This window comes from Rattus norvegicus, chromosome 4, assembly GCF_036323735.1.
Source record: "Rattus norvegicus strain BN/NHsdMcwi chromosome 4, GRCr8, whole genome shotgun sequence".
NCBI classification, from domain to species: domain Eukaryota; kingdom Metazoa; phylum Chordata; class Mammalia; order Rodentia; family Muridae; genus Rattus; species Rattus norvegicus.
This window is the reverse complement of record NC_086022.1, coordinates 79,142,504-79,168,541: the sequence shown is the minus strand read 5'-3', so window position 1 is coordinate 79,168,541 and position 26,038 is coordinate 79,142,504. Positions and strand designations below refer to the sequence as shown.

The window sequence follows — 26,038 nt, the reverse complement described above, 5'->3', positions numbered from 1 at the left end:
AATTTCTCTTATGAATATTGACACAAAAATACTCAATAAAATTCTTGCAAACTGAATACAAGAACACATCAAAACAATCATCCATCATGATCACTCAGGCTTCATTCGAGCAATGCAGGGATGGTTTAATACATGAAAATCCATCAATGTAATGCACTATATAAGCAAACTCAAAGATAAGAACCACATGGTCATTTCATTAGATGCTGAGAAAGCATTTGACAAAATTCAACACCCCTTCATGATAAAAGTCCTGGAAAGATCAGGAATTCAAGGCCCATACCTAAACATAGTAAAAGCCATATACAGCAAACCAGTAGCTAACATCAAACTAAATGGAGAGAAACTTGAAGCAATCTCACTAAAATCAGGGACTAGACAGGGCTGCCCACTCTCTCCCTACTTATTCAATATAGTACTCGAAGTCCTAGCCAGAGCAATCAGAAAGCAAAAGGAGGTCAAAGGGATACAAATTGGAAGGGAAGAAATCAAAATATCACTATTTGCAGATGATCTGATGGTGTACTTAAGCGACCCCAAAAGTTCCACCAGAGAACTGCTTAACCTGATAAACTACTTCAGCAAAGTGTTGGGGTATAAAATTAACTCAAACAGATCAGTAGCCTTCTTCTACTTAAAGGGTAAACAGGCTGAGAAAGAAATTAGGGAAATGACACCCTTCACAACAGTCACAAATAATATAAAATATCTTGGTGTGACTTTAACCATGCAAGTGAAAGATCTGTAAGACAAGAACTTCAAGTCTCTGAAGAAAGAAATTGAGTAAGATCTTAGAAGATGGAAAGATCTTTCATGCTCATGGATTGGCAGGATTAATATAATAAAGATGGCCATTTTGCCAAAAGCAATCTACAGATTCAATGCAATCCCCATCAAAATTCCCACTCAATTCTTTATAGAGATAGAAAGAACAATTTGCAAATTCATTTGGAATAGCAAAAAACACAGGATAGTGAAAACTATCCTCAACAATAAAAGAATTTCTGGGGGAATCACCATCCCTGACTTCAAGCAGTATTACAGAGCAATAGTGTTAAAAACTGTGTGGTATTGGTACAGAGACAGGCAGATAGAACAGTGGAACAGAATTGAAGATCCAGAAATGAACCCACACACCTATGGTCACTTGATCTTTGATAAAGGGGCTAAAACCATCCAATGGAAGAAAGATAGCATTTTCAACAAATGGTGCTGGTTCAACTGGAGGTGAGCATGTAGAAGAATGCAAATCGATCCATTCTTATCACCCTGTACAAAGCTTAATTCTAAGTGGATCAAGGACCTCCACATAAAACTAGATACACTCAAACTAGCAGGAGAAAAATTCGGGAAGAGTCTCGAATACATGGGCACTGGGGAAATTTTCCTGAACAAAACATCAATGGCTTATGCTCTAAGATCAAGAATTGACAAATGAGACCTCATAAAACTGCAAAGCTTTTGTAAGGCAAAAGATACTGTCATTAGGACAAAACAGCAACCAACAGATTGGGAAAAGGTCTTTACCAATCTTACATCTGATAGAGGGCTAATATCCAAAATATACAAAGAACTGAAAAAGTTAGACTCCAGAGAGCCAAATAACCCTATTAAAAATGGGGTACAGAGCTAAACAAAACATTCCCAGCTGAGGATTACCAAAAGGCTAAAAAGCACCTAAAGAAATGTTCAACATCTTTAGTCATCAGGGAAATGCAAATCAAAACAACCCTGAGATTCCACCTCACACCAGTCAGAAATGGCTAAGATCAAAAACTCAGGTGACAGCAGATGCTGGCAAGGATGTGGAGAAAGAGGAACACTCCTCTATTGTTGGTGGGATAGCAGACTGGTACAACCATTCTGGAAATAAGTCTGGACGTTCCTCAGAAAATTGGACATTGAACTACCTGAGGACCCAGCTATACCTCTCCTGGGCATATACCCAAAAGATGCCCCAACATATAAAAAAGACACGTGCTCCACTATGTTCATCGCAGCCTTATTTATAATAGCCAGAAGCTGGAAAGAACCCAGATGCCCTTCAACTGAGGAATGGATTTAAAAAATGTGGTACATCTACACAATGGAATACTACTCAGCTATCAAAAACAATGACTTTATGAAGTTGATAGGCAAATGGATGGAACTAGGAAATATCATCCTGAGTGAGGTAACTCAATCACAGAAAAACACACTTGGTATGCACTCACTGATAAGTGGATATTATCCAAAAAGCTCGAATTACCCAAGATGCAATCCACAGACTACAGGAAGCTCAAGAAGAAGGATGACCAAAATGCAGATGCTCCCACTCCTTCTTAAAAGGGGAAAATATCCATGGAGGGATATGGAAGCAAAGTTTAGAGTAGGAATTCAAGAAACGGCCATTCAGAGCCTGCTCCACATGTGGTCCATTTATATACAGCCACCAAAACTAGACAAGATTGATGAAGCTAAAATATGCATGCTGAAAGGGACCGGATATAGATCTCTCCTGAGAGACACATCCAGAGCATGTCCAATACAGAGGTCAATGCTAGCAACAAACCACTGAACTGAGAACAGGACCCCTTTTGGGGGAATTAGAGGATGTATTGAAAGAGTTGAAGGAGCTTGCAACACCATAAAATAACAATGCCAACCAACCAGAGCTTCCAGGGACTAAATCACTACCCAAAGACTATACATGGACTGACCCAGGGCTTCACCTGCATATGTAGCAGGGAATAGCCTTGTTGGGGCACCAGTGGAAGGGGACTGCCAAGGTTGGACCCTTAGTGCAAGGGAATATGGGGGGCAGTAAGGGGGATGTTTGGGGGGAATACCCATACGGGAGAAGGGGAGGGGATGGGATGGGGGGTTATGGACAGGAAACCGGGAAGGGGCATAACATTTGAAATGTAAGTAAAGAAGTATATCTAATAAAAAATTTTAAAAATTGTTAAATACACACACGCACAAAGCTAATTGCTTTTGTAGTTATAACTCTGTAATGCACCTTTTGTTCTTTGGTGGTAGATAAGTTCATAAAATGTTTTTGATAGTGAATGTACAAAATCTAATGTGAAGACCCACAGCTGAATGGTGTAGGAGCTCACTGAGTGTGATCTGAATGGTGTAGGAGCTCACTGCGTGTGATCTGAATGGTGTAGGAGCTCACTGCGTGTGATCTGAATGGTGTAGGAGCTCACTGCGTGTGATCTGAATGGTGTAGGAGCTCACTGCATTGTATCGTCTTTGGAGATGGTTAATTTGGGTGTTTGGCTGTTTTGCAACATTTTAAATAATAAAGTGTAAAATAAACACACACATTACATGGAGTTACGGCACACTGAGGGATAATGTCTGTCATAAGATCCATAGATTCTTATTTACCAAAACCTTTGGTTCTGAGCATGGGAAATCTTCTCTCCAGAGAGTTTTCGATCAGAGGAATGCGAGAGATAGTTGAGGCAATATCAGCTATTGCCACTGTTCTTTGTTGCTTCCCACAGCCTGAAGGCATTGCTGAAGACACCATCTACTTTGGACACAGGACTTGGAGGAATTGAGCCAGAGCTGGCCTGCAGGACTCATCTTTAAGGTCTAGCTTTCATAGTATTGGAAAGTCCTATGCAAGCCGCCAAGGGAGAAAAGCAATGAACAGTGCTACAGAGCTGAGATGCCTGTGAAGCACAACAATGACAGCCATGGCAAGACATTCTCAATGCTGTGATAGTGACACTCTTACCTTGGGGGTAGTCACAAATTATGCCCACTCAGTCAGAGAGAATTCACACCTGGTCCTGGAAACCCAGCCAACTACCGTGCCTGGAGAGGTCACAGGTCCTAGAGGACAATGCCTGTCTCTTCTTTCCTAAACCAATATGCATTCTAATTGACTTCTAAACTAGCGGTTCTCAACCGTGGATTGAAAACATTAGAAAACACATTTCTGATGGTCTTTGGAACCCCAAACCACAAATTTCTTTTTGTTGCTGCTGCATATCTGTAATTTTGTTTGTAATGGTCAGTTCCTAAGACCATTGGAAACATATGTTTTCTGACAGCCACAAGCCGCTGGTCGAGACCTGCTGTTTATTCTTACAGCCACAGAGAAGTGTGGCTCTCAGCCCTCACTAGGTAAGCTTCCTTTTGAAACGAAAGGGGACTGTCCCAGAGATCCACAACCTGTCTGCAGAGAATGAGTGACTGCAGCCTTCTCGACTGCAGCTGATCCATTTACAGTACAGACTACACCTAAGACCCAGGGAAAATCACAGAAGAAGATTGCCATAAGACTCGGAGGGCAGGTAATGTCTGCTGCGAAAGTCTCTAGACACAACAAGGAAACTGACCTTTGAAATCTCAACAATAAGGCCTAAATAAGAGCTGCATGAGGATGAGTCCAGTGGCCTGTGAGTGTGGCCCAGGAAAATGATGAGACCCTATCAGCTGATGCAGCTCTACGGGGAATTAGTGGCTGCTGAGAGGGGGACTTGGTTTTCTTCAGGGAAAAAAAATCTCCCTAACAGGTTATTCAATCCCAAATGGTCAGCCCTAAATACATGTACATATAAACTACACAAAATAGGCTTAGCAGGAGTGTGTGTGTGTGTGTGTGTGTGTGTGTGTGTGTGTGTGTGTGATAATAATAATAAAAGGAGGTGATAAATTGGGAGCAAGTGTTGGGGGAGGGGATATAGAGTGTTGGGGAGGAGGAGGGGGAATAGTGGAAAATGATGTAAATATATCACTCATTAAAAGGTAAAAATTTTCAGGGACTGGAGAGATGGTTCAGTGGTTAAGAGCACTGACTGCCCTTCCAGAGGTCGTGAGTTGAATTCCCACCAACCACATGGTGGCTTACAACCATCTGTAATGGGATCTGATGCCCTCTTCTGGTGTGTCTGATGACAGCAACAGTGTACATATATATGTATACATACATATTTATATATATAAACATATACAAATATGTAGCATAATATATAATTATAACATAATAACTATGTTATAATTATAATAATGATATAAATTTTTTAAAAAGTTAACATTTTTCTTCCATAATTTTATCCTTTGGTAATACCTCCCTTATTATCCTCTTACCCTCATGCCAAACTCCTTCATAACAAATCCCCTTTACTTTCATATCTTCATTCATTCATTCATTCATTCATTGTTCCTTTTTGTAGCCCACTTGACTTTCTTGGGTTGTTTTCCTGGGCATGGGTTGGGGATTATTTACTTGAGCAAGTGTAACTTACCAGTGTTTACACCATCAGTGAGTATGACTGTTTCTTCCCCCTGCAACCATTAGCTACCTAATGCTCCTTAGTGGAATGTGGTTCCCCCACAAAATTTTGTTTTTAGAACAATTTAGATTCATAACACAGTTGAACTGAAGGCATAGAAAGCAGCCTGTATCAGCTGGGCTTTCACAAACCTCCCCCATGATCAGCATTCACCAACATAGTCCATGTGTGACTGCTTTTCTCACACACACACACACACACACACACACACACACACACACACACACACGTGGTTGCTGGCATGGGGGAAGAAGTCGTTCACAGGACCTGCTTGCCCTTTGGATTTTATAACCCTGTTATCTGTGAGCTCTTTGAAACGCTCTTCTAAGCCAAGTACAGCAATGTTTTCCTTCATAACAAAGAGAAGGATGGAATCTGTTTTTATCAGCACACTGGCATTGTGTGTCCCTAGACTTTTTACAGACAAAACTGTAACAAATCAAAGTGTGTGTGTGTGTGTGTGTGTGTGTGTGTGTGTGTGTGTGTGTGTGTGTTTAGAAAGAGATCATGGGGTAAACCTCAGACACTCGACTGATGTCTAAAGAGCAAAGGTGTCATTTTATTAGATTTTCATATGACAGTTTCCTTACTCCCTCCCATCACTGAGGTGAGACAATTTCTCTAAAGTCTCCTGATAGGAAGATAAACACCTCAAATATTTAAAAAACACCACCCTCCAAACCACCGAACCACCGGCAGAAAATTGTGGTCCTTCCTTTGCAATGGTCTTGGAAGTCTGTGGCAGGTATGGTAATGAAACACGAGTAGAGCTAAAAGGTAGCATACAGGGTAGAGACAGAAGTTTCGTTTGTTTGTTTTCCCTGTCTTTGTGAGGCTCTGGGGCTGTGCTGCAGAGGCTGGGGTCTGACCCATCACACAGGCTTGTAGGTCCCATTATAGCTGAAAGGAGGAGACACCAAGCAGCGCCTGTCCTCAGGGATCCAGCGCTGGACACGGTTGAGGCCCTTGTCCTGGGGCCACACTATCACAGTGTCTCTAGAAGCCAGGGATGGGTCCTCTGGGAAGAAGTTGAAGGGCCGGAGCAAGAAGCCCACAGAGTTTCCAGGTGTGGCTGTGTTGGGGACATCTTCTGAGTGAGGGATGTGCAGGAAGCCCACTGTCACCCAGGCCACCAAATCCTATGGGCGAGACAAAGGCATTAGTGGGTAGGACAGTGCTGGGTATCAGCCATCCAAGGCCACTTTGACTTGGCTTTAAAGATGTGTCTACAAACTTTCAGAGACTCTCAGTCCCATTGGAGAGATGGGCAGCTCGATCATGACCCTGAACTTAACATACACTAGAAAAACCATAATTCTAGGACCACAAGGCCTGAGGTGGGGAGGCGTGAGGGTGGGATGAACAGTACCTCATCTTCAATGTTCTCGTTGTTCCGAAGGAACTCCTCAAAGACCACGGGGGGATCCCAGGGGTCATTCTGGTTGTAGAGGCTGCTGCTGTAGCGCTCAGATTCCCGATACTTTGTTACAGCCAAAGGATACCTGCAGATAAGAGAAGTCACCCTGGACACTGGGGCTGCCTTTGGGTCCCTTCCAGGGAGCACGTTTGGGACTAAAGATAGGGAAGTTGTTGCTTCCACAGATGATGATCATCTCCTGGGAGTCTTCAAGAATGTCCATCAGCACTCAAGGGCCAGGAGCTCTGTGGGTACCACCCCTTGCTCCCCAAGTGCAGAAGAGCACACACCCACAAGCACACACAAGCTCAGAGCCCGGAGGAAAAAAGCACACAGCACCCAGGCACACACAATCACTGAAGGGAGTCCCTTCAAGGGTCTCCTTACCTGGCCCAAGTGACAGCCCGCTCCTCCTGCCAACCTGGTGGCAGCACCTGCTCAGCCATAGAATGGATCTGCAGGCGGTAGCTGCGCCTGTGACCCCAGCAGTTCTTTTGGGGGCTGCTAAAGAGCAGGTACTTGGGCAGAGTCTGTCCGAAGCGGAATGCAGCCTGGTGCTCCTGGGAGTACTGGGTCTGCTCGAGTGTGGGCTGGACCAGGGAGTGACTTGGGCTCCAGGGATTGGTGAGGTTTTCCAGCTTCATCGTCAGTGTCTGGAAGCTGTTCTTGGTGCCTGGGGTGGGGGAGGGGCACCAGAGGAAACAGAGGGTGAGGCTCAAATATGGGAAGAGAAACTTCGCTGTTCGTCGGATGTCTATCCCAGACCACGGCCAGCAGTAAAGAAGATGCACTGTTGAGAGCAGGCACTGACTGGGTGATGGGACAGCATGGAGATGGCAGTCACAAAGGAAAAGAAACCAGGGGCGGTAGAGGCCAGTTCTCAGGTTAGCCAAGGCATGTGGTACATGGAGAGCTGTGCTCTGAAACATTTTCTGTGGTCTGAACCATGGGGCACAGTTTGTGCAGTCCCAAGGACTGTCAGTATAATATGGGCCTGAAGTCAAGTGAGACCCAATGGGAGGAAGCCATTTATCTGGTCTCGGTGGCATTACTCTGCTATCAAATCTAACACCAGCCATCACATCCCTGATGCCATTCTGTGCTGACTTCATTAATCCATGAAAGACACTGAGCGACCTCAGAAGGCACTCAGCTCCGTTTCAAAGTAGGAGGTTTCAGAATCTGTTACCTACCTGGACACTTACCCCTTCCTCACTCCACATAGACCAACCTACTGAGCCCAATGCATGCGCATCCCACATACAGGGTAACCCTAGGATACTTTTCCTGCCTCAGGGACACATGCTGCCTCATATTGTTAGGAAGCAGACAGAAAGAACACCGATGGGACTCAGATGGTCTCAGCCCATCCCCTGTGGAGTGAGAATGAGAAGCAGCTGGCTGCCGGAAAGAGAGTCCGGTAGTGAATCATACCTGCCACGTCCATGTCAACACGGTAGTGCACCAGGTGGGTGTGGATGTTACCAAGCAGGTGGGTTTGTAAGCGAGTGCCATGGCGCAGTCCCTCAGGAGTGTAGAAGGTCGCATGGACATAGCCAGTGGCGTGCATCTTGGCCTCCATCACCCCGTTAGAGTAGAAGATGAAATCCCAGATGTAATCATAATTATAGACAGTTGATGTCGTCCGTAGCACCAGCACATATCCCTTCAAACCCGCATAGAAGTTGAAGCCACCTTTAAAGTTTGAGTTAAAGTGGCGCCTCAGGGGCACCCCTGTGGGCATCTCAAAGAGGCACAGAGCATGTGGATAATGGACAGGGCCATCGCTGTCGTAATAGTGGAAGGCATCCAGGAAAGTAGCAGTCTCTGGACAGTCAATGCCAGGGGCCAACTCGTGAGTGACACTGCCCAGGCCCCAGCCAACATCAATGTACTTAGTCTGCATGCCTGCAGGTGTGTGTCCTCCATACAGTGCCACAGCCTCCTGCACACTGACCTCGTAGGCAACACGCTCACCTCCAAAGAGCACATTGAAGATCTGCAGCCCAGAAGAGGATCTTAGCCGATAAGAGAAGCTCCAACCTCCATAGAGCACAGTGTTGCCCTCTAGTTTATATCGGGGGCCGCTGGGCTGGACAACGTGGGGGCCAGCAACATTGACTGGTGTATGGAATTCCCCCCGGGGTTTGTAGGAAGAAAAGAGTGGGGGCTTCTCTGTGCCATTGGGCAGTGGGTCCTCGAGGACCACCGTGTCCACTTCTCCAACTGCGTATTTCCGAGCCAGTTCCTCTGGGTTGTTGTAGAACTTGCCGTTATACCAGAGCTGCTCCACTCTCCAGTCCTGGACATCTGTGCTCCCATGATCCAATAGGATCTCCAGCCCTGTAGGATGAAGGAAATAGCCTTCCACATAGCGCTGCACAATAAACCAGCTTCTACGCTGACCAGACGCCACACCACGTGGAGCTACGTCAGTAAAAGTCAAGCATCGGTCGTCACAGCCTAGGAATGAGAAGCCAGTGGTGTCAAGGAAAAACTGGTGCAGAGGCATGGTGGCTCTCTTCAGCGTGTGGTAGAGGAGGTCGTACTCTGCTGTGGAGATGGGCCTGGATGACCAGGACAGATGGTGCCCTGGCCTGGGGGATAGTGCTCGAATATAGTAGGGCCGTGGCAGGGGCCCCACAGCAAACTCAGTGACATTGGGGTAGTCCTGGGCACCGAAGAAGATGACAGCCCTAGCTTCCCGGTTAGGACCTTTTCTTCCTTCATCCAGAAATTTCAACACATGCTTCTTCTTGGGCAGTAGCATCTCAATGAGAAACACAGAGTTTTTGGCCAAAGTCGGTTCCTTGGACGGCTGCAGCCCCAGCTCCTCCCTGTTCATCAGGAAGCTGTGAACAGCCTTTATCTCCTGGGGGCTCAGGTCTGCAAATACCCTCGCTTTGTCATAAGGAGTCCTCACAGCAGATGCCGTGTCTACCGTCTGTAGAACCAATATGACAGCTGCCCAGCCGAAGGCCAGACACATTTGTGCAAGCCTCATAGCTCTGAAACACAGCAGAGGGGAGGAGAGGACTGGAGCATAACCCTCAACTTACTGAGCGCCTCACAGAAACTTGTCCCTCAGCCCTAATACGCTCTTTCCACCAGCTTTCAAACAGAAGGCAGCGGAGATGAGATCTCTGGGTCCTCCTCACTCAAAGTTCCTAGTGCTATCTGGTCCTCTGCCATGCATCCACTGGCTTCTCTTCTCTTCTGTTTACCTTTTATACTCCTACTGACTTTCTTGTCTGCACACATACCCATATGTGGGTCTTTCTGGCAGTTTATTTCAAAAGAGGAACATTTTCCTCAGCCCTGGATATGAGTCATAGCAGCCCAAGAACTGAAACTCAAGTGCTACAAAGCCCTGTATCCTTGTGGAAGAGAGGTTATACTCATTGCAAAAGAATCACCTTTCAGGAAGTTGTTTGTATGTGTGTTTATCTGTGTAAGAGTGTGTGTGTATGTGCGTGTGCCTTGTATTCTTTCATGTATAGGGGAGAAGTCAAATTCCAGTGCTTTTCTCCTCACTCCTCATTCTTTTTGCTCCTTGTAAGACAAATTCTCTGAGCTTCACCTGAAAAATCACTGATCTGACTAGGTTTGCCATCTAGCAAGCTCCATGGTTTTCCTGTCTCTGCCTCCCGGACAGTGTGATCACAAGCGTGGCTGCTGAAGTTTCATGTAGGTTGTGGGATTAAACTCAGATTCTTGCACTTGCTGAGCAAGTTCTATCATCCACGTTATCTCTCCAACAATAAAGGACCCTTTCGGGGCCACTATTTAAGACTTAGTGTAGGTGTTTAAAGTGCAGGCGCTTGGGTTTGTCTTGGGTTCGAATCCTGGTAAATGGCATCATAAGGACAACTTGTATGATCTTGGCTTAAATTCCTCTAGGTCTCAACTGTGAGATGGAAATGACAACAGCATCACGCTCTACTCTAAGCTTTTCCCAGAAAGTGAATCAGATATTAAGTAAAAAATCTGGAACAAATCTGCCTTTCCGGGAACACCTGAGGTGTTAGCGAATCTTTTCCTTTAAACTAAGCCCTTAATGATGCAGTCTGAACCACAGCACATTGGGATGGTAGACACTGAAAAGCATGTGGGGGAACACAGGCACAGCCCTGCCCACTTTCTCTGGCCTCTCATTGTAGTATGTGTATAGTGGTTTCTTAACCATCGAAGGCTATAAGAAGCTCCCCAGTTAGGCATCCCGGGCAGCAAGTCAGAAATAAGCTGTTCTTTCCTCTGTGGTGAGGACATAGTCAAGCTCTTTACCCCCTAACCTTGTCTCCAAGTCACCAGGAAAATATTTGTGCATGCATGCAGGGCAGGGGCTCTTGGAGTCTAGGAGTCTTAAGCGTCTATCTCTCTGCACTCCCTTGTACCCAGAGGTGAAGCTGTCAGACCCTGTTATGTGCAAAGTTCCCAAAGCCACATGTTGGCTTCTGTCATTGTTGTGAGCTCTGATTTCCCAAGATTCTAACCTGACCTGTAGGAAAGCCCCTTGCAGTGGTATTTCTCAACAGAGGAACTGCTTTATGTCTTCCAGTGACACCAGGAGGTTCAGGCAGGACTTGGAGTCTTACTCAGACATTCCACTGGCCCTCTAACTGGACTCAGTCCTAGAATTCAATTTTGACAGTGTTTTTAATTTTGTAGCTACCTTGACCAAGTATAGAACACTGCCCCACATGCCCTGTCCCCTGCCCCTTCCCCCAGCCTCCTCTGCTATCAGCACCCACCAGAGTGTCCCATGTGTGACAACTGAGCCTCAGGGACACCCCATTAACACCCAGAGCAGATGGTGCCTCCAGGGGAACCTGACATGTAATGACAGGCACCTGCCACCATGATGTTGCTGAACATGAATACTCTGTTGTCCTTACCACCAAATCCTCCAAGCTCTCCATATTCCTCCCCCTCCCTCTACCAACCAGCTATCCGGAAGGTGGGTCTGGAATCTTAATGTAAGTATTGTGTGTTCCTGGTGTTTTCATGCCCTCTATGCCAGGCTTCCCTCTTTACAACCTCTTATCACCAAATGTGTTTTTGCTTTAGCCAGTAGGAAGGCAATGCCGCAGATATTTAGAGTCCTCTCTTCTGAAGTCGCATGCACAGTGTGAAGCAGGGGCCTCCAGCAGAGCCATAGAGGCAAGGGAGAACTTGGCAGCCATTGACCCTTCCAACTTCAGATGGGAGGGGTGCCAGCCACCTTTTTACAGGGCCCTCTTCTCTCACCCGGAGTTGCCTTTGACGGCAGCCCATTCTGGGCTCTTGAACTTCCTGGGTCTCCTCCCTCTCTGTCATCCTGAACCCGACTCCTCACACTGTGCCTTGTTACCTTGCTCTTGCCCCTTTCTGACCTGTTTGGTGTTCCGTCAGAACCCACCTGTGTGCTCTGCTCCGTGGCTCCCCGGCTTCCAGACTTTGCTCCTGGCCACTGACCCCAGAAGTCTTCTTGAAGGTATTGGACCCCGCCCCACAGGGAGGGTCAACCCAGCTGGGGACCTATAGCCCATGGGGTTCCTCCCTGGAAAGGTGCTAGGTGCTTCTGGCTGAAGTACAAGTGTCCTTGGACTATTTCCCTGTAATTTCCCCTTTAACAGGTGGCTACCTGTCGCAAGAACAGTCTGTGGCTTTCTCTGTTCCACGCTGTGTAAACATCATAATTTGTTAATATAGTGTCATGCTCAGATATTTAGAGTGAAAGCTAAGAAGACATTTACTAGCCAGTGTTTTCACCTTTGTTATTTATTTATGGACACACAAACACACACACACTTTAAATTAAAATAGAGTTACATCATTTGACTCTTCCCTTCACCCTTTGTTACCTTCCAGGTATCTTCCCTTCAACCCCTCTCATTTTCCCCAATCTCAAATTGATAGACTCTTTTTTTATTATGATTGTTACATAATGCATATGTATGTATATATTTATGCACAAACAAGCAAACTGCTGAGTCCAATTTTATTATTTAAAAGTATACAGTTTCAGGGATAACCATTTTCTACTAGATGATGAATAAGGGAGACCCCCTGGGGGAGGCTAATTCTCCCTCTCTCAGCAATTATTATAGTTATCTATAATAATCCTTTGTCTTAGGGTGGAATCCTGTGAAACTTTCCCCCTTCCACATAAGCATGTCTATTAGTATAACCGTTGTTCTGGCCTTGTGTGCAGCCATTTCTAGGAGAGATTGTTTTTCATCAGGCTTGTTGGTTTTCTGGCTCTAAGAATCTTTCCGCCCCCTCTTACGTGATGTTCCCCAAGCCACAGATGCAAGGCACAATCTATTGATCTCTGCATTGTGTCCAGTTGTAGCTTCCTATGATAGTTTCCATTTGCCATAAAGGGAGCTCTGGTCAGTTCTTAACAGGAAGCAGATGCTAATGAAGTGGGGGTGGTAAGGAGAGTCACCCACAGCAAAAAAAGAATTGGATGTGTCTGTAGAACTTGGAATCAAAGAGGGAGGTATTTGAAGAGAGAAACTGCCTAGTTGAGCCTAATGAAAAGAGATTTTTCCAGCACTCTGGGAACCTGGCAGTGTTCAGAAAAGCTAGGTTGTGGCACACTCATGTTTATGTGGCTATTGTGGGCCTTGTCGCTCTTCTTCCCGGCGCTTCCCTTGCAAATCATTGCAGGATCTGTTGGCGACTAGATAAAGAAAGAAGAAAACAGTCGGCCAATATAGGGACTTCGAGTAAGATAGCTATAACTACCACAGCAGTGATGGCTACCGTGAAAAATGAAAGTTTCTGTCTTTAGAGTTAGGAATTCTCCTTTGTGAGATCAACTATAGAGAGCTAAGGAGAACTCCTTGATCAGAAGACGGTTCCAGGAACAACCCAATGGTAGAAAATCTAACCTCTCTTACTTGTATAAAGAAAAATAGTTGGTTGCAGGAGAAGATACTTGCGTAGGTTATAAGTGATGGGAGGAGTTGCATACAGTCATATACAGTCACATACAGTCAGATACCTCACACCTCATACCAACATGAATTTGAAATGGATCAAAGACCTAAATATAATCAGAACCATAAAACTATTAGAACAAAGCACAGAGTAGATCTTAACACTTGGTTTGATATGGGAGCCTTAACAATGACCCCAAAGCTCAAAAATCTAGTGGCCACAACAGATACGTAGAATGGCAGCAGCAATGGAAGAAGGACAGATAATTCTATTTGAAATGAGCAAATGGTGCTGGAGAGGGGCTTGAAGGTTAAGAGAAAGCACGGCTCTTGCCAAGTACCTGAGTTTGATTCCCAGCATCTATGCTATTCCAAGCTCCAGGCAATCAGAAACCTCTGGACTCTTCAGGTTTCTGCACTCATGTGAATCTACCATCCCCTAACACACATGCACAGAATTAAAAACAAAAATGGATTTTCATTTAAAAGAGGCAAGTATTTGAGTGGATATTTATCTATAGAAAACATCTTGTCCACTTTAGTGACCAGAGAAGTGCACATCAATGTAAGGACAGGTTCAAACGCCTCTGTTGCTTGGAAATAGTTTACTGCCATTAACTACTGTCTTCTGGCTGTGCTATAGAACACTGAATGTTATTCTGCTTACCCAACTGCATCTTTAAACACGCCAGTCTTCTCCTCTCTACATCCCACCCTTTCCTAGGCTCTGTTCACCAATCATCTCCTCTCTAATAGTGTTAGAAAGACAGGGTCTCACTATGTAGCCCTGAACAGCTCTACAGGTCAGGGTGGCCTCACACTCACAGAGATCCGTCTACTTCTGCCTCCCGAGGACTGGGATTTAAGACATGGGACATAACACCCAGCTCTAGTCTCTATTCTTACGATATCAATGAGCAACTTTTTGACTTCCACACATAAGTGAAAGCGCAGAGAATCTGTATTTCTGTGCTTGGCTCTTTTCACTGAACATAAGGCCTTTCAGTTCTAATGATGGAAATTTCTCAATACGAATGCCAAATATCTGAGATGACAGCCATACCACCTTTACTGATCATTACATACTGCATGCATATTACAATAGATGTCACCTCTGTTTCATAATATTTACAATTACTGTGTGTCAAATCAGATAAAATATAGACAATTGCAATGAAATATGTAGAACTGAAAAATATGACTCATTAACAAATGTTGGTAAGACAGGGAGAAATCTCAACCCTTATGTAGTTTCTGGTAGCATAAAATGGGGCAGTTACTTTGGAAAACATGTATAAACATAAATTTTCCATATGACCTAGAAATTACACTGCTAGATAAATACTCAAGACAAAAACATATATTGGCAAAAACTTGTGCATAAATGTTTACAACGGTATTAGCAGTAGAAACCTAGATGCTTAACAGCTGATACAGTTATTCATCCACAGAGAGGAATGAGGCCCTGTTATGGGCTATACCATCACTTGATATTACAACCACTGTGTTAAATGAAAGAAGCCATTTGAAGAAAGTCATAGATTAGATGGTTCTATTTATAGGAGGTGTCCAGAGAAGCCATCATCTCCAGAACAGACGTGATCTGGAGAACAGATTAGAAGTGTGTTGGTTGATGAGGGCTTGAGATGGGGTATGAAGATATAACAAGCATGATTATCCATTTTTGAGATTAGAACAATGTTCTAAAATTGCTGATGGTTGCAAGTATCTGTCACATATCACAATCTGCTGGTGTGCATTCTTTAAAGGAGTGATTCATGTAATGATTGCTCCAATGAGCAGGCTTTTAAAACCATGAGTAAACTGATATCTAGAATACACAAGGGATGCTTGCAAATCAGTCAGAGATAACAATCTCTATGGAGTCCTGGGTAAAGACTCTCAAAGGTCACTTAAAAGAGAGGAAACAGAAAGGGCTCAAGAGTAAATGTAGCCATTTGAAAAAAATCCAAAGCATTCAACAATGAGACCTAAGTAAATATCCAGTGATGGCAGAAATTGGATAGCTGGAGGATGCCAAGTATTGCCATAGATGTATAGGAGACAGGAACCTCAGGGACAACTTGTGGGAGAGTGGGCAGAGTTGGTACGGATGTTCTGGAGTGCAGTAAGCAGGGTATATAGACTGAGGTTACTGTGTGCGTGTCCTGCAGATAAGCAATTCTGCTTCTTGGTGTATATGGTAGAGGTCCTGGCAGGTTCAGAAGTGGGCATGGACCCCAGCTGCTGTAGAGATGGGGAACTGGAGTTTGTTGGGGCTCATCACAGGCACAGGAGTCTCCATGCAATTGTGGACACAAAGTGTCCACTCGGAAACCCACAGGAGAGGAGCTTAGGATCTGAGAGGCAGCAGGCTGAATGGCTGACCATGGCGCTGCCAGATTAACATGAAAATGATGCACACAAAGCCACTGGGCACATTTTAAAGAACCAAAACACATGTGGATCAATAATAAAATGCCTAGAGTTTAAACACATGCCACCTCAGTCTAGATTGGCCAACCAATGAGTTTATTGGGGTTAATTAAAGGAACATAAGTAACTCAAAGGCAACTCATGAAAGATACATCCTTGGCTCTCTGCCTGTCCATAAGAAGCTACACTGGAGGACCACCTTCCTCTCCAGCAGCTGCTTCCTGTTAATTAACCCTGGGGAGGGGTCTTATAACTTTCTGAACTTCCTGAGCCTTACAGGTTTTGTTAGCTTCCTAGGTTTTATGAGCTTCCCTCCTCCTTCCAATAGGGAATACTTCAATTAGGAGGAAATAACCATTCAACTCCCAACTCACGACCCCTTCCTCTAACTCCTCCATTCTTTCCACTCTTTCTTCTGATATGTCACCTGTGTCTTGGGGGTTGGGTGGGGTGGGGGTGGGATATAAAGTTCCAATTATTTCCTTCCATTTCTGGTTGAGCATTGGGCATTATAGCATGACGATAGCCATTTATTCTCAGCAGCTTGAGTGGTTATTAATATGTGCAGTAACCACCACCTATTGGGGGAAGATCTTTTCTTGTAATGACCAAGGATGATAATCTTTGGGGGATAAATGCAAGTGCTTAGAAAGCAATCTGCCAGGTGCATCACATCTGTTTAATAAAGCTGTAGCAGAGGTCTCCCCACTGAGGCCTTTAACACCCCGAATTACAGATCTTTGTTCTGGAGTACAGTACCTAGTATGGTTACTTCCTGTATAGTGGGCCTTAAATCCAATGACCAAGCAGTTGTTTGTATCCACAATAGTTGTTCCATTACCGCACCAGCAGATATATTGTTTTGAACGTTGGCGTTACAGCATTCAGGGTCCATAGCTAAGCAACTGTTGGTAATAAATTTCTTCCCAGTAACAGGTGCAGTGCCTTCTGGGACTGTAGAACCAGCCATGGCAGGAGGAGCATACAGCTCAGACCCAGTAGGTTTCTGCCCTATAGCAAAAGCATGTGGTGTCTTCAGCAATAGGGACTTAACTAGTTATGCAGTATAAACAGCAGTAGTGGCCATAGGCTGTGTGGTGTGGAGACCTCAGGAGTTTCCCTGGCCAGGATACTTAGAGAGGTAGACTATCCTTGGTACTGGTATCTCTTTTCTTCCTCAGTCAGACAGGGATGATTTATTGAATGCATACCTCAATTCTAGTCAGACAAGGAACTTAGTTTGGAATTGGATCTGAAACTGTGACATCAAATAAATTTCTCTGTCAGCTCATAAAGGAAAAAACCCACAATGAGATCATCCGCAGGTGCAGGAAGTGCAGCCCTGTGGTCAGCTCTGACTTAAGCCATTTTAGACTTAACGGGTCACACTGACATTTAATTTGATGGGTCCTACGTGAAGCTTTGTGGAATTTTGTAAGATTAGCAAGCCTCAGATCATACAGAACACAACAGGGTATGTGATCAGCATGACCCTGCTCTGAGTCAAGTTAATTTTCTGTGTCAATGACTGGCAGGCATGTTACGGCAAAAATATAAAATGGCTGTCAGGCATGGAACAAGATGGCTACAGCTAGGCTGGAGGTGGGGTCAGACCTTAACAGTTACACCTCTACCATTCGCATTGTTCCAGCACTTTATACCGCTGGGCACTGGCATCTTTTCTCAACCACTTCAGGAGCTTTGGGGAGCGTCCCTTCCCATTCACGTTTTGGCTCAGTGTTGCTAATTTTAATGTCTCTCCAGGTGCTTTTTCAACTCTCTATGACATTCAAATACATGGGGACTTTCTAAGAAGACCTTCACCAGCACAGAGAGGAGAGTCAGAGGGTCTTTGCTGACAGAGTGACCTGCAGAAGAGATGAGGAATGGGCTAGGGGAGGGAGGGAGCCAGGCACGATGGTCAGGGAATCTCTGAGCTGACTTGCTAGCTATCAATCAGGTCATTTCTGCTGCTCTGACTGACTAGGAACCAGGTGCTTCTTATAAAAGTTTCACAGAACAAAGTCTGACTAATGTCTATCCAAGTGGTAGAGAATATGTGTTTGGCTTTTCATTACATGTCCAGGGTTAAGTTCAGTTATAATCAGAAAATGCAAATAGAACCAATTATTCTTGCTATTATCAGCCCTAGAACTCCAATTTAAAGAACCTAAAGAATGTCCCCTCCAAAGCAAACACATTTACTATGCAGAAGCCTGATTTAAGTTGGGCGGTGTTTGCTTTTTTTAAAGCGTCTGCACAGACAGAGAATATCTGAAGCAGTCTTTTTATGAACAATAAATACCAATCCTATCTTCTTTTATTATATGTTTCATCACCTATGAGATGAAGTAGAAAAAGTTTATTTTAGTCAACCTCTTATTTCCTGATTTTATTCCTTTAGAAGTGTATCCTGTATAACTCTCTACTTTTAAACTACATTTTTGGAGACCTCTAGGTCTATAATAAAAAGACCTTGAATCTGTAACCTATTCTCCTGGCCAGTCAGAGTTTGTTGTTTGTTTCTGTTTACCCTGCACCAATTACACTGTTTGAGTTTGCTCAGGGGCAGAGACCCAAGACAATTCCTGGAGTAATGGCCTCATCTAGCTACATGCTTGTCTGTGCTTAACGATCTCCAGGGCAAAAGGAAGACTTCCAAATAGTGGCCAGATAAAGTTACTTTTAGGATTTTCCTAAAAGAGATTGAGTCACAATTTTTCTCAGGAAAAGACATAAGTTGACTCGTAATGCAGAAAGTCCCCAAGAATGCAACATGCAGAGACCAAACCGAAGTGTTAGCGATGGAAGGACAGTGACTGCGGCATTCTGCTGAGCTTTGCGGGAACTGTGTCAAGCAGCTGTGCAGTTTCATGACTCTCACTCTTGCCAGTGTATATGGCTGTGCCACGGAGGTTAGCATTATATAATGGACTCTCACAGTGAGTGGAAAGGATCTCTGAAGAACTGCTGTCCATTCCAAAAAGGAATGCCCGCTGTTCCCAGATGGCTAAGAGGATACTAAAGCAGAAATCTTAGCAAGGTCCAACACAGCATAAAAGGATTCCATGGCCTCTGCCAGTCACTCCATGAGAAGAGCAGCAACAATATAGATGCAAGACTACCTGAGCCAGCCCTACACTCATTTCCCATGAGCCATCTGGCTGCCTCAACTGGAGATGATGAGGCTGTAGCTGCTTCCATGGCTGCTGCTGACACCGACTCTGATCCTGACAGACTTTGGACCAGGGCTGTGACCATCACTTCTCCACTGACTACACTTTACTGCTGGAAGTGCTTGAGGTGGAGGAAAACTGTCTGTCCTGAGAACACTTTCCTGAAGAGGGGAAAGGCACACAACACACTCTGGGGGCCACTGTGTAGCCCTAGAATACATTTAGTCTCCTTCGCCTTTGCCACTCTCACGGACTCCTTGCAATTGAAGATTTCCAGAGTCTCACAAGCACTGAATTCCGCTTCTTGACAATATTTCCTCAAGGAATTCTGACTCCACACAAATGCCACTACCTTTGCCTGGGAGAGAGCCAGACAGGTCTCTTTGTCTACTTGCGTTCTCTCTCTCTCTCTCTCTTCCTCTCTCTCTCTCTCTCTCTCTCTCTCTCTCTCTCTCTCTCTTCCTCTCTCTCTCTCTCTCTCTCTCTCTCTCTCTCTCTCTCTCTCCCCCTTTTGATTGTTCCAGTATTTTATGAACCTGGTTTATGTTAGCGTAAACCATTCAGATCTGCCAGAGCCTCTCCCACCTCATAAAGATCATGATCCACCCTGGGGTGATAAACGGTAACTCTAACACTCTAAGACTCCCTGCTTAACCAACTCCATTTCTTAGTTTTTCTGTGAACATGTTCCTACCTAGACCTACGAATGGGCCATCAGATACCGTGTCTTGTACAATCTCAGTAATGATTGTCTTCTCTCTCTTGCCTTCTAATCCCCAATTTTCACAAGGAGTTCTCCCAGTGCTATAAGCGTCCTCGCTCTCTCATGTGAGCCAGTCCTTCAGGACTGAGTTCTTTATATTGTTTCAGGGGATACAGGGGATACTCAAGGAGGGACGGGTCTCTAAACTACTGTCTCTGTGCTTCCACAGCACTCAGACAGACCCCATCTGCCCATAACATGGTCATAGAGGGTTCTTTAATTCCCCATTTATGGGGAGACACAGAGTGATACCTGCCTGTCATAGTTCCCAGGCTGGACATTTATCTGCACCTCTATCTGTTTGCTGCACTATGGATTCCCCCCACCCCCACTGCATCAATAGATGTGAAGGGCATTGTATCACTTTCCTCTCCTCTTATGTCCTCTTAACTGTCTGATTATTTCTGGAAATTCCAAGGTTCATGGTTCTAGAAATGGATCTGAGGCAAGGTCTGACTTCTCCCCTTACACTCTGCTGGCTACAAGAGATGACAAGCCCACACCTCACCCTCCCTCTTCCCTCTTTTCCTCACAAGCCACCCTCATGGCTCTTTCTCGTAATTCCTCCCTTACACAAACAAGCCGTTTCTGGGAAGGCAGACAAGCCTCAGCTGTATGTATGTCATCTGCATCAAAGACCAAGCAATAGTTGTCACAGTCCTGATTGTGACCTTGTCCCAAATGTGTAACTTTCAGGAATGATAATATGTTTTCTAGTTTACCAGCTGGTTTGGAAATGTCCCTTGCTTGCACGCCAAACCTCATTCAAGAAGACATGTCATTCCACATCACATAGAGGAAGACGGCCTCCCAGGGTTATCTCCTTAAGGACGTTCCACTGTGGGACAGCTTTATCTTGCTGCACGTTCTGTAACTCATCATAAGGAGCACGCAACTGCCATTACAACAAGGAGATGTACTCTCCCACTACCATAGGAGGTAGCCATACTGGGATTGTCCCTGCAGATTCTCACTACATGTAGGATCCATCAGTTCTCATTACATGCCTTACCACCCATAATAGGGGCTGTGCAACAATTCTTCCTAGACTCCCCCCCCCCTTTTTTTTAATGTCTGTCAGTCCCAGTTCAGTCAGTACCTGTGTTGTGTGACTTTTCCTGGGGAGATGCAAACAAATGTTTGCATCCAATTCTACCCTACACGACCTTGGTGAATCAATGGTGTTATTGAAGTTCCATACAGGAATGTGGCTGAGGGGTTACTTATAGGAGCATGGGCAACTCAAAGACAGCTGCATCACTGTAAGAATGGGTTTGTGAGTGCTGTAACTTTCTGAGCTTCCTGAGCCTTGTAAATTTCCAGTCTTTTTTTTTTTTTTTTTAGACAGGGTTTCACTATGTATCCCTGACTGTCCTGAAACTTGCTCTGTAGACCAGGCTAGCTGGCAACTCACAGAGATATGAGATGGGATTAAAGGCACCCACCAGCACCGTCTGGCTTTCTAGCTTTTTTAAGTCTTCCTCCAGGATAGATTGTTAAATTTTGAGAGTAGAGCTGCACAACATTGCCAGAGACAAGAGTCCCTAATACAAGGAGCACAGAATAAATGCACCATGGGTGAAGCCTTAGAGTGGCTTTGTAAGTATGCAAGGAGATTTCCCTTGAGAACTCCCAAGATGGATGTCTTCTATAAATTGAATCACATAAGTGATCTTTTGTGACTGGCTGCTCTGATTTTAACAATGGTTTTAATGTTATTCTACATGTACATACATACATGCCTATATAGGTACATACATATGAAATGTAAGACTTGGGAAGGGGCCTCAACCATTAAGACACTTGTACCACAAGATCTGTGTTTGGATCCCCCAAGTCCACATGAAAACCCAGGTCTGGTGGAGCTTATCATCCCTGTGATGGCAGTTAGGATACCCATGCGGCTTACTGGAGACCTGTGTGGTTTATGGGACAGCTTAACCTACTTGGAGACGTTCCAGACCAGCAGAGACCCTGTCTGAAACGAAAGGAGGAAAGTGCCTGAGGAATGGCCTCTGAGATCACCTACTGACCTTCACACACACATGCATAAGCAAACAAATACACATACGCATACGTGGGTATCCCTACACACACACACACACACACACACACACACACACACACACATACACACACACACACATACCACACACACACACACACACACACACACACACGGGTATCCCTATACACATACACACACATGGGTATCCCTGTACACATACAGGCACAGATACCTTCATACACACACACACACACACACACACACACACACACACACACACACACAGAGAGAGAGAGAGAGAGAGAGAGAGACGCACAGGATGGGTCCTTGTATGGGTTTCTGAGGTTGTTGTTCAGGTCAGTTCTGCAGCAGATGCTCATAATTAAATAAGCAGATGTCAGGAAAGATGGAATGAGTGTCTGCTGGACTTCGGACTGGAATCCATGATAATGAGAGTTGGAACACTACCAGTCTCACCCTGGCAGGGTTGGAGAAAGGAGAAGACAAAGAGTGGTGCAGCATGCGTGAAGAGACCTTCGACATGTGAACAGAATTTGTGGTTTTACTCTAAGGAGCACACAGCTGTGTTACAGAAAGGATGAAACAGGAGAGGTGCTGGAGAACCGACTGTAGGACTGACAGTTCTCTCCAGACCACAAAATAGCAAAAATAGATTCCTTCATAGCCATGGAGTTCAAAAGCTTGAAATCAGAGTATTGTGAGGACCACATTCTCTCTGCGACCAAGGGCTGGGTCCTTCCTGCACTTTCCAGCTTTGAGAATTGGCCATATTAGGAAGCCATTCTCTCTCCCTTGGATTATAGATGCACTTTTCCAGCCCCCGCCTCTCCTGGTGTCCTGTCCTGCGCCTGTGTCTTTTTTAATGGTCTAAGGGCACCAGTCACTCATTAGCCCATTACCTATGCTACTCCATTGTAAACAGCCCATCTGGAATGAGCCTACTTCCAAAGAAGCTCATATTCTGAATCACAGGAAATACAAGGTTTACATATGCAACCCCACACGCCCTCTTCTCCCACCTCATTATAATGAGCCTGTGTAGAGCGCACCAGTGTGCTTCCCAGACCTGTGCGCTGGTGTGGATTGCTGAAGCTCTGAGACTCCACAGAGAGGAGCTGTGTTGGGTGTGATGGGACCAAGGAGGAGGAGAAGAGCAAGGAGACATGGGCGTAGAGGCACACAGCTGACGTGAGTGCTGGGCTCTGAGGACATGATGTGAGGGACTTTGTGAGGTTTGTGTCATTGTGCTAGGGAAATGGGGATGCTGGGAAGCTAAAGCAAGGAGCTCTGGGAATGTGAGGTAAGGACACCCAGTGGAGGCTTAGGAGACAGAGATGACTTAGAGGTGCCCAGGGAACAAAGACAAATGACAACCTTGAGCAGAAAAGCTAAGGCAATACCATCCTTTTAGACTATATGAATGGCCCATGCTAGCTTTGAGTTTGTAGCAATTCTCTTGCCTTAGATTACAAAGTTGGCTTACACCATGCCTAGCTGAGGCCACTGGCTTTGATTTAAGTTTCACCAAAATGGTGGTTGAGTGTACCGTCTCTTCTCCTAGGCTTACCATGGGTGTGCCTCCCCTTCTCCTGGGCTGACCATGCTGAATGGCCAGCATCTAGTCCTTTCCTACTGTTGATGATCTCAGCATCTGAGGCACAGTCCTCCCCTCAAGCAGTTAATGATTGGTGGCAATTAGAGATAACATCTGGCCAAAGATTGCAAGCCCTTGAAGGGCAACTTCATCTCTTCAGCCGCCTGTCTTTCTTAAAGGGACAGAACTGAAGGACTTAGGGACAAACTAATGCCATCTGGGAGTTCAAGCAGGTTCAATGTGTGTGAATTGGATCAGCTGGGGTCAGGTGCTGATGTAAAGACTGACTTCAAAGGTGCAAGCTTTAGGAGAGTCTTGCTGACTGCCAGGCTCACCAGGAGCAAGGATCTGCCTCTTGCTCTCCTCTGTGTGGTGACAGCCCTAAATGAGACTTAATGTCATTTACAATTTTGTCTGAAAGTGAGAAATTTCTTCTAAAGTTTACTATGATTCCTCCAGTAAAGAGGACTGTTTATAAATATGTAGTGAAAAAAGTGACACAGGGGCTGGAGGGATGGCTCGGTGGTTAATAACACTGGCTGCTCTTTCAGAGAACCTGGGTTCAATTCCCAGAACCCACATGGTGAATAACAACCATTTGTAACTCCGGTTCTGGAGGACTCAACATCCTCTACTGGTTTCTGTGGGTACTGCACACATGGTACACAGATACATATGCAGGCAAAACACCCTCACACATACAATTTTTACTTTTTTAAAAAGGAGATTCCATAAAGGATCTACTGTCTCCTGGTCTCACTTTATAGTTCAAAGTGTCTGCAATATCAAGAAATCACAGAGGCTAAAAAGTGAAACCCGATACTCTCACTTAAAACTTTGTGGGATTAGCTTTGCTAGTAGTCAGTGACTGAGAGGAGAAAAAAAGGCTTCACCATGCAGTCAGTCAGAGCCCAAATGGTTTCAAGAACCTTCTTAAAGGACACTGTCAATCACACTGAGCCACCCAACTTCTGACCAGGAGGTCATGAGGACCGCAGAGTAACTAGTGTGCTGCTAGGACTGCTGAAGAGAAGGGGGTGTCCTCAAAAAAACCAACAGAAATCACATGCTCAGTGAGACCCCGACCCCTCCTGAAAACCAACACAACAGACAGTGTGGAAACACTAAAGACACCAATGGGCTCCTTCCAGGCACCAAGAAGCCTTGGTGGACTTGACTGGTAGAAGGAAGCTGGGCAGGTCTCGGATGCCTCTTAGGCTTCAGAACCCAGAGAGAAAGTAGAGTGGAAAAGTGGTCTAACTCACAATGCTATGAAGAAGAGGGAGTAAACCAAACATAAAAGGGGCTCTGCACAGGGCTGCTATCAGAAAAAGACACCAGTGAGACTGTGTTCAGGAAGAAATCCCCCTACAAGGCAGGCTCCGGCCATATTTGTGGTATTGTAACCTGCAGCTATAATAGTCCCAGTGCCCACTCCCACTAATGTTTCTGAGAATGAATCCTTCAACCTGCGTTGGCTTAGAGACACTGTGTCCACTTAAGAATAACCCCCCATTCAGATTTAACCTCTTCAGGGGGTCTGTCTACAAAGCCAAACGCAGTGGAGTATCCCGGCCACCAAATGTTACTTTCATCACAAACCTACCTGTTAGAGACCTGGCTCTTTCTTCTTCAGATCAAGGGGAAATTGGGGCTGAAGAGATGGCTCAGTGGTTAAAAGCAGTTGCTGTTCTCCCAGAGGACCAAGGTTCAGTCCTGGCACTCACATAGTGGTTCACAACTCGATCTGACACCCTTTTCTAGCCTCTCCAGTGCACATATACGTGCAGGCAAAACACCCTTAACACATAAAATAATTTGATTTAAAATGGTTAAGGAGGAAGAATGTGGCAGAATGGCATAGACAGAGATCCTCATGGGATGACAAACAGATTCTTGAGCCCTTATTCATAGTCTATAAAGTGAAGATGTGTTTCTCTTCTCCACCGTCAGCAGTGAATGGGATGACCCTGCCCCATCCCTTCCTAGCCTCTACTCTTGTCACAGGGACAAAGCGTACCATGGGTAACAAAACACCACAGGCCCAGAAGTTAACAGGACACTTATTCATATCTTACATGAGAAAAACATTATCTCAAGACATAAGGAAGACTCTTGAGACAAACCACTTTCATGAGCAGTGCAGGATTGGTAGACCCTGGATGACTCCAGGAGCCCTGACAGAAGGGTCTGCTCTTTCTTCTGATTTGAGGCTGATGAATCTCTCAGTGTTTTCCCCTCAAACTTTCCTCATTTTCCTTCTACATACCTTCCTCGTATCCCCTCCCCAAACCTCTTCCTCATCTTCTTTCCCCTCAGGCCCTCCCACTTCACGGGGAAGGCCTCTAGGCTGACATTTGCTATTGAACTCACTCTGTCTGCACAGCAGTTTCCATTTCT

The 26,038-nt window shown here is 45.2% G+C and overlaps 1 protein-coding gene across 3 annotated transcripts; it reads right to left on the bottom strand.

The window, feature by feature from the left end:
- Positions 1 to 5,836: 5,836 nt before the first annotated feature.
- Positions 5,837 to 25,416, bottom strand: Aoc1 (amine oxidase, copper containing 1). 3 transcript variants are annotated; one of them, NM_022935.2, is made up of 5 exons: positions 25,245 to 25,416; positions 8,149 to 9,722; positions 7,102 to 7,387; positions 6,667 to 6,799; positions 5,837 to 6,436 (listed from the first exon to the last, which is right to left on the bottom strand). In NM_022935.2, exons 2-5 carry the CDS (start codon positions 9,716 to 9,718, stop codon positions 6,170 to 6,172), a joined length of 2,256 nt encoding a protein of 751 aa, NP_075224.2. In that variant the 5' UTR covers positions 9,719 to 9,722; positions 25,245 to 25,416; the 3' UTR covers positions 5,837 to 6,169. The 3 variants fall into 3 exon arrangements, with proteins under 3 accessions (NP_075224.2, XP_063142738.1, XP_006236533.1); XM_063286668.1 differs by lacking the exon at positions 25,245 to 25,416 and adding an exon at positions 12,113 to 12,272; XM_006236471.5 differs by lacking the exon at positions 25,245 to 25,416 and having other exon boundaries at positions 8,149 to 9,928.
- Positions 25,417 to 26,038: the final 622 nt, after the last annotated feature.